This window comes from Protobothrops mucrosquamatus, unplaced genomic scaffold, assembly GCF_001527695.2.
Source record: "Protobothrops mucrosquamatus isolate PMUCROS unplaced genomic scaffold, P.Mucros_1.0 scaffold1762, whole genome shotgun sequence".
Classification (NCBI taxonomy): domain Eukaryota; kingdom Metazoa; phylum Chordata; class Lepidosauria; order Squamata; family Viperidae; genus Protobothrops; species Protobothrops mucrosquamatus.
Genome location: NW_015387902.1, coordinates 42,886 through 55,396, shown reverse-complemented (window position 1 = coordinate 55,396; position 12,511 = coordinate 42,886). Strand labels below are relative to the sequence as shown.

Genomic DNA, 12,511 nt, shown 5'->3' with positions numbered 1-12,511 from the left:
AGCTTTATGGATTTTTAGTTTGAACTTTCAAAATCCCTTGTCCTAATTGGATTTCAAGTGATTGGTTATGTGTTATCAAGTGATTGTGAACTCTCAGCGACCAAATAGGTAGACTTTTCTCCATGTTGCAATGACTGGAATACAGTCAAATTTATTTTCAAAAGTATCAGTAGTACATTTATTCCTTTGTTGAATTTTTAAAAAATATTTCAGATAACTTGTTTTTTATTTCTTAACTTTTGGCCTCGTGCTTTAAACTCCTATGCATGTCCTGTAACATCAATAAATAATACAAATCCTATAATTATGATTAAAGAAAACAATTATTGACTAATAATTCTTTTTAAGCACTCATTTCTCAGAATTATGGAATATTGCCACAGACTTCTTGGAGTCAAGACCAAAATCAGGAAATTATTTGTATTAATGAACACTCATGTTTGAAGACTGTCCCAAAATGAGGAAAGCTGAACACAAAGGCTTTTCAATCTGAATGACATCATCATCTAAAGTCCCCCCCAAATACTGTTGCAAAACAAGGATTTTTGGCTTAACTGTTGGGAACTTGTTTAAGCCATAAATAATAGTTTAAAATGGAGAACTCGCTGAACAGAGGCTGCAGGAATATTTTTCAAAAATCTCTCACATAACTATTAGCACTAATAAACACAGCCTCTCAGTTTATTCTTTCTGACGTATCAGAAGAGGATCGGGGCAGTTTGAGTTCAAACTTTATTTAGTCATGAAGCCGATTCTGAGTCCAGCCATATATTATTCTTCTACGTAACTAACATTTTAGGCATTTTCTGAAGGCGAAATGGGGTAGGAATAGGGCAAGGACAGATATATCATCATGAAACACAGAAAAATGTTAAAATTGTTTTTCAGGAATGGTCTCAAAATAAATTTAAGAATGGAGTTTCTGAAACTCTAGAGCCTCAGTCAACATGAGGCTTCCTCTGTATGCGTGAGAATATACAATGAACATGAGAAATAAGCATATGGACAAATAAATGGAATGGAAGAAACAAAAGACAAAAACATAAATAAATAATTGCCTATCTCTTTAAACTAACATTTTTTTTCCTTGAAGTTGGACTGAAATTGAAAAACAATCCAGAGTGGTTTGAAAAGAGTTACTTGGCTAGTTGCTGTACATCCAATTACTACTAGCAAATCCATAACACATGCCTTTTTTTTTTTGGCAAATCTTAAAATGTGATTGGCTCCCACAATCCAATGAAAACATCAGTCATTACATTTTTAAGCAGTCTTATTATTAGACACTGTATGCCTTGTAATTAAAGTATGTGTCATTTGCTCACATAGGATAGGAATATACAAAATAACAAGAGATGGATATCAAATACATTGGAAATATTGCACAAATATTTAGTTATACTAAACAAAATCAATTTGCAAAATTCAATATAATTTACCTTTTCTCCCGCTTCACCTTCCCCCCCTGTCAAGCCATGTTCACCCTACATTTGAAAGAAATATAAAAACAATGTTTGCTTTTAAGTTGCTTTATTTAATTGAAAATTCTGCTTAAAGATTATTTTTAAACAATGACAATACTTTTCATTCACAAGAAAAGAGATAAGCTTACTTCCACCTCTTTTTTATCATCTTCATCTGGTAAAATGCTAAGGTTATACACTTTTTGCATCGTTAAAACAGAACATTTCAAACATAACTACTGGACTGTCTCTATAAAAAACATGAAACGTGAAAGAAAAAAAATTGCAATTTCATAGAAAATACCCACTATATATCTGACAACAGAAAGTTTTCCCTGAGTAGATTGAATTGTACTTAGCATTTTTCAACATAGAAGAAGAACGGTATATTTACAGAAAGTCTTGCAAAATTTTGAGAGAGTGAACATATATTTTAGTGAGGTACCTGTTGGTGCTAATAATCATTAGGAATTCACCATTGCATTGGACATATTCTTTTTGTTTTATCAAAATAATTTCACACAAATGGCAAGCATAAAAATGTGATTGAATAGCTAAGGTCACTGTTGTGGTATTCATATTGACACCACCATTGCAGTAGATAAATTTTGAATGTCGTTTCTATCAGTATACATTTTATAAGTAATAGAATAGCTAAGATTTCTATTGATTTTATGGTTGAAATTTGGTAAAGCGTGTATCCAAGCTCTGTTTTCTATAAAAAGCATTCATTATTCCAGGTAAAAGAACTAATTATATCAGCAATAATGGCTTACAAAACTAAAGATGTAGCTTTTTGTTAAAAGTTAAATACTTCTTAAATTTTTTAGTAAGCATTCAATAAAAATGCCTACATGTTGCGCAAAGTTTCTTTGAACAACTATAAGTAAAATTATTAATTTTCTGAAAAACATACATGTTGCTTTTAGATCAGCATTCCACAAGTGTTGGATTATAAATTCTCCACTTTCTAGTTAAAAATGTTGGCAATATTGGAATTCTGGTAATCAAGTTTCAATATATTGGAAAGCAGCAGACTTGCAAAGAGAATAGCAAAGACTGCTAGCAAATAAGTTATTTTTATACTCTTCCTCTTAACAGATTTATTATAGTAAAAATAAGTAGTGGTGTAGCAGTGGGAAAACAAGGATGATTTCCAATGGAAGATGATTCTACTGGACACTTAAATTCTAGGAACAAGGTGTAGAAATGATCAAAACCAGAAATATAGCCTCCAAACTGAAAGAGCTTCCATACTACAGTCCAATAGCATTTCACTATTTTCTTTCTCAATAATTCTTAGCAGAAAAAGAGAGAAGAAGTTATGGAAAAATACACAAGGGTTCTCAATGGAACATGACAGAACCTGTGTAAAATTATGTGAGAGAGGCAGAGAGATTTCACAATAAAAATCTCATCTGGAAGGCTTACTATCTCACTGATGTTATTACAACAAATAGAAACCTATCTTCCTCTGGATTCTTAAGAAGGACATTTTAATTTGAATGTATAGAAACTCAGATAATGAATTAAAAGGCCAGAGGCTCAGTGAGTGGTGAATGGTGCCACGCTATGTCCATCCGGAGAACACAACTTCTACAAATAACAGAATGGAAAGTTAAGTCTCATTGACATTTGGACTACTGTAACTTGTCCATTAATATAAATAATTGCACAATAATTATGAACTTTTACTTGGCAAAATGGCAACATTAAATATGCTTTTACTTTTACAACTGCATTTAAAAGCTTAGAGTCAAGCAATTAATGCCATAATTTCTATAGACTATGTAATTGGATTAATTATTAGTTTATTTACCTACTTATGATACTTAATATTTCCATTAAGGAGCTAAGGATGATATAAATGATAGATTAAATAAGATAAAATAAGATAAATATAAATCTTTTTTTGCTATTACTATAAATTTCTGAATTAGCCTGAAACGACTTTAGTAAGACAACTGAACAGAATTAATGGACAATTTTTATTCTGCTTATATAGAAGGTTCTAGTTTTTATGTGCTACATAAAAATGTGAAGGAAAGGGAAGGAAGAAATAAGAAGTGTCAGAATAGAATCTCCAAAGGCTATAAATTGTTTCTATAGGAAAAGTACCCTTCCTGATAGCTACATCAATGAGTAATATTAACATAGATTGGTCCTATATTAAAGCAGGTGATGCTATTTAAATAAAGTTTTTCCAAATCTCTTTAATAAAATTGTGATATTGAACGTATTCAAGATTTTGTTCATTGTGCAAAAATCAGGTATTGCCTGATTCATTAATTGAACTTTAATGCTAAAATTTTAGCAGGCAATCAGAAATAATAATAATAATAATAATAATAATAATAATAATAATAATAATAATAATAATAATAATAATAATAATAATAATAATAATAATAATAATAATAGAGTTGGAGATCTTCTAGTCCAACCCCCTCCTCAGGCAGGAAACCCTATACCATTTCAGACAAATGATTGTCCAGTCTCTTCTTAAAACTTCAACCGCTGCAACATCCACAACTTTTGGAGGCAAGTGGTTCTACTGATTAATTGTTCTAACTGTCAGGAAATTTCTTCTTAGTTCTAGGTTGCTTCTTTCCTTGATTAGTTTCCATCCATTGTTTCTTGTTCTGTCTTCAAGTGCTTTGGAGAATAGCTTGACTCCCGCTTCTTTGTGAAATATTGGAACAATGCTATCATATCACCCCTAGTCCTTCTCTTCATTAAACTAGACATACCCAATTCCAGCAACTGTTCTTTTCTAGTTCCAGTTTTAGCCTCCAATCATCTAATCATCTTTGTTGCTCTTCTCTGTACTCTTTCTAGAGTCTCAACATCTTTTTTACATTGTGGTGACCAAAACTGGATGCAGTATTCCAAGTGTGGCCTTACCAAGGCATTGTAAAGTGGTAATAACACTTCATTTGATCTTGATTCTATCCCTCTGTTAATGCAGCCTAACACTGTGTTGGCTTTTTTTTTGGGCAGCTGCAGCACATTGCTGGCTCATATTTAATTTTGAGCAAAAAAAACTAGTGGAAATTGAATTGCACTTTTTATTACATAGTAACAACGTTATACCATCAAAAATCTGTCTCTTTCACATCCAAAGAAATCAAGTGTTGAGGGCAGATTGTGCACTGCCATTGCATGTTTATTGGAGAGAGGTTTTGCCCAGAATATTGACTTGAGGAAGCATTTATGGAACAGGTCACCAATAAGTTTTATTCTATGTTCATAGATAAATTTGAAGCAGTTGAATCTGGCTAGCCATATTTCTGGCATATGACCAGCAGAAATATAACTATAAAACCTCCCTGCTATCTGCTTGAAATACACCCCAGGTTTATGCACTTGAAACCTGTTCTACACCCCTCTTGCTGAATATAGATTTCAGTGTTCTCCCCAAAATCTAACATCATAGCAAAACTGGGGATAAAAGTTACAGTTTTGCTCAGGGGCCTAAAATGAAAGAAGGGAAGTTCTAAATATTAGAGAGCATTTGTTATGTTAAATGTTTGTTCCTCTTTAAGTCCTGTCATGCTGTCTCACTGGGATGGACGTAGATGTTCCTGGGAAGGATTATGAAGAAAAACTCCCAGCAGAGTTGCCCAATATGTGGAGATTATTCCAGTTGCTCAATTAAACCAAGCATGCACCTGTATCAGAGGAAATGGTGGTGAATGAGGATGATCACTTTAGTGACAAAAAATAATAATAATGATGCCAAAGCATTATTTCATAATGCACGGGAGAAGATATTAGTAAATCACCCCTGAATTTAACTAAGAAAAACACATGGATGGACAGGATATTGGTTCATGATGTAGTACTGAATGATGGACCCCTCTAGCTACAGAGTTTAGAATCATGCAGGGAGAAGTTTTTTCTATGACGTTTTATGGAAACGAAATGTGGATTTGGCAGAGTGGAGTGGAAGTGATGAGGCTTTTGAACTTTGGTATTGGCAAATATCCCTGACAATATGAAGAAAAGAAATAAATCAAGTTACAGTTCTCACCTGAGGCATAAATGTTTTCATCCAGCATTCTTGCTTTTCCTTTTTTTTAAAAATGATTGTAACATTGTTTAATTAGTGGTTATATGCTGCCCAGAGTCACATTCAACAAAATGGGTGGCTATATAAGTTTGTTGAATGAATGAATGAATGAATGAATGAATGAATGAATGAATGAATGGGCTCAGATTATCATATTTTGGACACATTATGTGAAAAACTCATGAGCATTGATAATGCTGGGAAAAATAGATGGAAAGCAAAGAAGAGAACAACTAGAAGAAAGGTGAGTGGACTTGATTACATGGTCATGGAAGCACTGTTGAAGATCTGACGGGCCAAGTCAGGAACAGATCATTCTAAAGAAGATCTATCTGGGGTTACTAGACACCAACCTGGTGGTACATAATTATAAAAATCATGAATGTATTTGTATTTTCTTCTTAGTTTACTTGGTATTTGACAATGTTAAATAAATAGTAAACATTTCCTATATAAAAACTTGTGGTAAAAAGGGAAGATGTCTGCTATCCTGGCAGCCAAACGCAAGCCATGGACCCAAAGCTTATACATGTACCTTTTCACCAGAAGTACCAGGAACACCAGGAACACCAATCAGACCCTCTTCGCCCTAAAACAAATTAAAAACTGCATCAACTCTAATTCATTGGCCATTAAAAAAAGGTATTGCATTATGAAGAAATAAAAATAATTGTTACAATAACAAAATACTATACTTTCTTCTTAAGGACTATTAATATTTTAACTAAGAAAATTGTCATGCTAAGGTTAATGATCTTCATGTTTGCCAAAAATATATTTATTTAAAATATTTTATCTATTTATGACAGAATTTGGCCTGCTTCTCAAGACAAGCAAATTCTGAACAAGAATCTGATAACTAATACATAATGTAGCATCTGTAGTTTTCAGTATTTAAATTACTCAGCTTGCATTTTAGAACATTTAACAATGTTTGCCCGCTGAGTGAATCACGTGTGCAGATGTTGAAAATACAGTGCAGGACTTGTTTATGTGACTTTATAGGTGTCCTGATGAGGATGCCTTCCATTTTTAATTCTCTGGTTTTTCCCACTGCTTATACTGTCATTTTTCTTACCACGGTAAATCTATGATGGAAGATAAAACAGAATACTTCACAATAACTTTTGATTGGTAGTACTAGCTGCTCTTCATAACAAGCTGCTCCTATCTTAACAACTGAGGTTTATTTATTTCTTTATTCTTCTTTAGGAAAGAAAGCCATATGGTGCAGATTAGGAGTTAAAGTTCTTCCTGCAGCCTTTCCTGTCTTTTACTTTCCAGAAGAATCTCAAAGGCACAAGGTACTTGGTGCCTCCAGGCTAACATCGGATGTTTTTCCATTGATAGAGGCAACATGAACTTCTATTACTATTGGAAGCTTGGAGAAAAGTACAAATGTCATAAATCAAATATTATAAATACTGAAACATCAGATAAATGACTCAAATCTTTTGTGCACTATGATGTTTTAAACTGTTTAGAACCACTACCTGCCTAACTTGGGAATCATTTCATATAAAAGAATGATTTACATCTTGAAGATGGGATGAAGATGCACTCCCTGAATTTTAAACAACTTTCATAGGCTTCCATTATTAGGCCAGCTGACATCTCATTAGGATGGGGGTGGGGAATCCTCAACTCTGCAGCAATGCATAGAGCAGACCTTTGTAACCTGGGTATTCTCCAGATGTGTGGACCTCAACTCCTAGATTTCTTAACTCCAACTGCTTGGAGAGTTCTAGGAATTGTGGTCTATATAAACCAGAAGGTTGGAGAAGGCTGATATAAACTGCTAATACTGATTCTGAGAGGGAAAATGTTCATCAATTTAAAATTAAAATAGTGACCAGGTCTAACAGAAATCATCAATGAATTGATTTTTCCACCCATAATATTTTTATTCACTGCACCACTACTATTTTTCTTGACCAGAATGTGGTTTTGCAATATAACTAAGGCATGGTTATATGAAACTTTTTAGAACTGGCTTGTAGCGTTGCGGTGACTGCAATCACTGTTCACATATGAATGTGCTCGTTTGCTAGTGATCCTACTTGGAAGATTTAAAACTGCAGACTTGAAAATTACTCCAAATCTCTTTCTAGAAGACATTTTTCCTGGTACCATCAAACCTTTCTAAAAGTGGCGAGAAAAAAAGGAGACATGTGTCTGGAGAGTGTGTTCCTTGTTATTGATTGGTTTAGATTTGTAGGCCACCTAATCAGAAAACTCTAGGCAGCATACATAAATATTTTTCAAAAACATATAAAACATACAGAGAAGTGCAGAACATTGGTGGTGGTTGTGGATAAGTAATATACTCAAGTACCAATCATCCGTCCTCTACCAGTCAGGATCACAAATCACCTGGCTTCTGGTCTGTTTGAAAAGCCAGTTTTTAAGAACTTTTCTAAAGGATGGAAGGTTGGAGCCCAACAAACTTTTGGGAGGATAGTATTCCAGAAGGCAGGAGCAGCAACAGAGTAGTCCTACCTAGGCACTCTTCACGGCAGCACTGATTAATTAATGGGAAGTAGAAAATACCCATTCTGTCAGATTTGATTGGATGGGCAGATCATTCCATAAACAACCAGGCTCTGAGCCCTGTAGACATAATCGCTAACAATCACCATCTTGAATTATAGCCAGACATCCACTGGTAATCAGTGCAACACAGAGAACAGATGTGTTAGACCAAAATAGCAAGATGCACCATAATTGCTTGTGAAGCCAAGTTCTGGATCAGGAGTAGTTTCTGACTGGTCTTCAAAGGCAAGAATCCAGATGAAAAGGTGACTATAAATGGGATTTTTCGGCCCCAGAAAATTGTTTTCCAGTAATAGAAATATATAATTGACACTATTCAAATATTAAACATAAGCTACATTTACATCTATCCTGACTCCCCTGTCCAGCCTCTCTTTAGAAATATTCAAAATTGCAGAGTCTGTAACCTTTACAGATTGATTGTTCCAAAACTGCATAAATATTCTTTACATTTAAATAAAAATCTAGATAGCTGTAACTTATATCCATTACTTTTGGTCCTACTGGTTCTGAAAATAGTCCAACAAGTCATCTAAGGTAGGAATCCTACCTTTGTTCCAGGCAAACCAGGAATGCCATTTTCTCCTTTAGCTCCTTCTTCACCCTATACAAATTAAATGCATTTAGGTAAGTCCTATTGCTCAGGTTGTAAAATATTTAATAAACAATTTAACCCCCAAATGTGGTTCTTCTCCTTGATCCTGGATTGTTATTGAATAGCGCAATAATACTACAAGGACAAGAACACAACGAAGCATCTGTAAATGCAGTTTTGCATAGTGACTGGAAAAGTGATATAACTGTGAGAATGTAGATATGCTTTTTCTACTAAATGATATTTTCTAAAGTCATATTTTGTGGAATGTTTTGCAAGCTCATAAAACTTAGATTCCGCTCAATGGAAAAGCTGAGAATTCAATGCACTAGTATCTGTTTAGCTAGGTGTCATAAGACGTTTTAGGCAGAGGTTGACCTCCTGATTAACCTTATTCCTTACAATGTCCAGTGACCTTCAATAGAGAAGCCAGAACTGCCTCTTGACTAAGAAATGCAGAGAATTGATAATCCAATAAGATGTGTTTTTCTTTTGGTTGTCAACTAGCATCCAGGAAATGAAGGTGAACTGGTAAGAAGGGCAAATCTTCAGGGCTTTCCGGGAATCTTCAATCTGTCCTGACTGGTCCTTCAATTTTCCATGAAAGGTAGGGTTCATAAGGAGATTTCTTTAGCTGAGATTTTTTGGAGAAGTACAGCCTCAAAGTCAAAGACTCAATGCTGCTAAGTTATACTTTTCTTTCTATATCATAGCCATATTTTTCTAACTATGATTTATCTCTTTTCAAAATTCTAACCTGTACAGTTCTTCACTAGTCATAACTAGTGAATGCATTAGTGAATGAATCCTGCAACTGGGCCATTTGGAAATCCAAGAATGAATGAGAATAGTGACTATTTGGTAAATATGTGCTTAGAAAAAGGCATGTATTTTCAAGTATATTATGATTTAAGCATAATATAGGTGGAAAAGAACTGAGCATATCAGAAAAAAAACATAGAGAAAGCTTAATGCAGTGGGGAAAAAGTAGTTAAATGTGTGTAGGAAAACACGAAGAAGAGGTAAGAAAATTGATGCTGAATAAATGTATATGGAAGATAAATGTGAGTGGCTAGAATGAAAGAATGCTGCAAAAATTGAAAATAACAGGAAATGTGGGCCAGTTATTTATCTTAGTACTGTAATCAATATGACTGTTTGATCATTAAAGTCTGCCTTTGATTTGCTGTGTAGTAAATTAGCAGATAAGTACCTTACCTGTTGTTTGTGCTGGGAGTGTCAACATTTTATACAAATACATTAACTAATTAGTTTCCATTGACAATATGATTAATTGCAGTTTGTCCAGATTCAACAAATGGAGCAAGTGCTGTTAATCATAAATGAAAACAAACATTTTCCTCCTTAATACTGAGATGGAGGAAAAAGGAAGGACATAGGCACAATAAGTAGGCTGGTCTTTTTTTATCATGCTAAACTTTCATTTAGGTTTACATCCAAACCGGTGAAATGAATCAAACATTTCCACAGAAACTTCAGAAAAGGCAGATTTTTTTTAAATAAATACATCATTCCATAAATACATTTAGGCTAACTCTAATCCTAACATTTTATAATTCCTTGGAAACCAACGTAGCACCTAACCTTTCCAGTTAATATTTCTTATTCTGCCATGTGCTTCTATCAGAAAAAGTGATTCTTTTAGCATCTGCATTAATAAAGAGATATTTAAAACATTAGATATATTACTTTTTTTTACCAGCACTGGCAGTAACAAATTAAATGAGCAAACTCCACAGCCCATCATGAAAATAAAGACAGAATCTGCAACAAAATTTGAGATAAGCAATTTTTTTTTTTTGCAAATTTGAAGATTGGGGCATATTTCCAATCCTTATTATTCCTAAAAGTATGAGCAGGCTATAATTGGTAGAAAGCAATTAGCCAAAGGACAAAGTTCATATTATTTTTAAAAGGCATTTCCGCAAGTCACTACGCCTTTTATGTACAGTAAATTGCTTCCAAAAGCAACTTCCTGCAGCTTTTATACCTGCCTTCTTAAATCACACTTTTCATTCACAGAAATTCAAAGACCTGCACCTGTAAAATCCAGCTGGCAGCTCTTACTTGTTGGCATGTGAGCAGAGGGTTGAGCAAATCAAGTCACACATACTGCACTCGCTCCAGAAATTGAAATCCAGTGAATCAAAGTAATCATGTTTAATGCTTTCCATTGAATGGTTTAAATGTAAGCATGTTAAGTTCACTCAGTCTCATCAGCAGGACAACATTTAAAGGACTGTATACTATCAGCAAGCACTACAGTATTTAAGAAAAAGGGTAACATGGGCAGAAATGACTTGTGTCAGCCCTTTTGGCTATCCACAGAATTAGTCTTACATCATGTTCTACTTCCTGTGTGGTTTCCAGTTATTTTAGCCAGGATACAAGCCTGTTTGATATCAGTATTGTACTGGTACATCCTGGCATCTTCTGAATTTATGTGCCTCATACATTAAAAAAAATAAGATTATTGCAGTAACCAAAATGATACTAAATATGCACTCAGTCGCTTCATAACTATAATAAATAAATAAACTTTGGCCTTTAAAGGGCTAGTAGATAAAGGAAAAACCAATTATGAAGTAATTCATTCTATCTTGCAACTCTGGTTTTGATACTTAAAAGATTAAATTTAACCATCTATGCGAGGATACTAAGATTGGCAAAAGGTTGTTTTGTGCCACATTGGTTATTTTCATTATAATTTCATTTTATTGCTTCTACCTCATCCTTTTTTGACAGTTATTATTATTGTAGCTTCCAACTACAAAGTACAGTAGTTTCCTAAACTTTAAAAATGGTAAAGTGCAGCTCTGAATAAAGTGTTAGGCTTTATGCTCTATAGTATACCAGTTGTAGCCTGCAGCCCCCCCAGATTTTAAATTAAAAATTAGAACGTATTTAGCAATGATAAAACTTGAGTTATGCAATAAAATATGTACTATTTTTTCGATTTTCTTAAAAACAAGATTATTGGCATTTTTCAGTCTGCTAATGAATGAAGCTATCAAATTATTTTAAATGATCGAAGCTAAAAGGGAATATCAAAGTAATAAGGGCATCTTAATTGAGTGAAATGTATGCAAGAATAAAGTAGGCCCATTGGGTTATGGGATACACACACACCATTTCATGTATATGTTGATTCAACCTGAGTGGGCAGTGAGTATCAGGAATTGTGGTAGGGGATTGTGGTAGGGGTAACTTAATGAAAAGACTGAAATGATATGCAAACATTATGAAAAAGGCAAATGGTATATTCAAGGTCATTAATAAACAGTCTTTAAACAAATCTGTCTACTACACTTGGAATTTTATTGATTTATTTAAATGTATAGGACTGTCCATCTCAAATTCATAATGCTGGGCAGTTAATACTAATTACAGTCACCATATAAAAGCCCATAATGGTAAAAATAATAATAATTGACAATCAAGATAAAAGCTCAACCAACAAATCAATACAACCATTGTATGGACATTGCCATACAGTTGTAATGTGCAATTCTATTCTCTAATATCTAGAAGAAATATTACAGGGTGGAAAATATGTGAAAAATATATGACATATTTTTTAAAAAAATCCTAAAAATTATTAAGAAAAATATGAAACTTTTTAGCTTTTCAGGCCAAAAAAAGGGCAAATAATGAATATGCAGCCTTTGTGATTCAAGGTTTGTCTTTTCAATCTTTTGGGTTTGCTGTATTGCTTCTTTAAGATTGAAAAACTTTCAGAACTACAGCTACTGGATGAGTTTCCTTCCAATGCATTTAAAAGAAACTACCTTTTTCCAACTTTATATG

The 12,511-nt window shown here is 33.6% G+C and overlaps 1 protein-coding gene across 1 annotated transcript in view; it reads right to left on the bottom strand.

Moving 5' to 3' along the window:
* The window catches only part of COL19A1 (collagen type XIX alpha 1 chain), a gene marked incomplete at its 5' end in the record, with an annotated part of 154,010 nt that overhangs the window by 101,153 nt on the left and 40,346 nt on the right, over nucleotides 1-12,511 (bottom strand). The window contains 3 exons of the mRNA XM_029285489.1: nucleotides 1,440-1,484; nucleotides 6,071-6,124; nucleotides 8,639-8,692. Coding sequence (XP_029141322.1) covers nucleotides 1,440-1,484; nucleotides 6,071-6,124; nucleotides 8,639-8,692 — 153 coding nt within the window. The remainder of the gene's footprint in view (nucleotides 1-1,439; nucleotides 1,485-6,070; nucleotides 6,125-8,638; nucleotides 8,693-12,511) is intronic.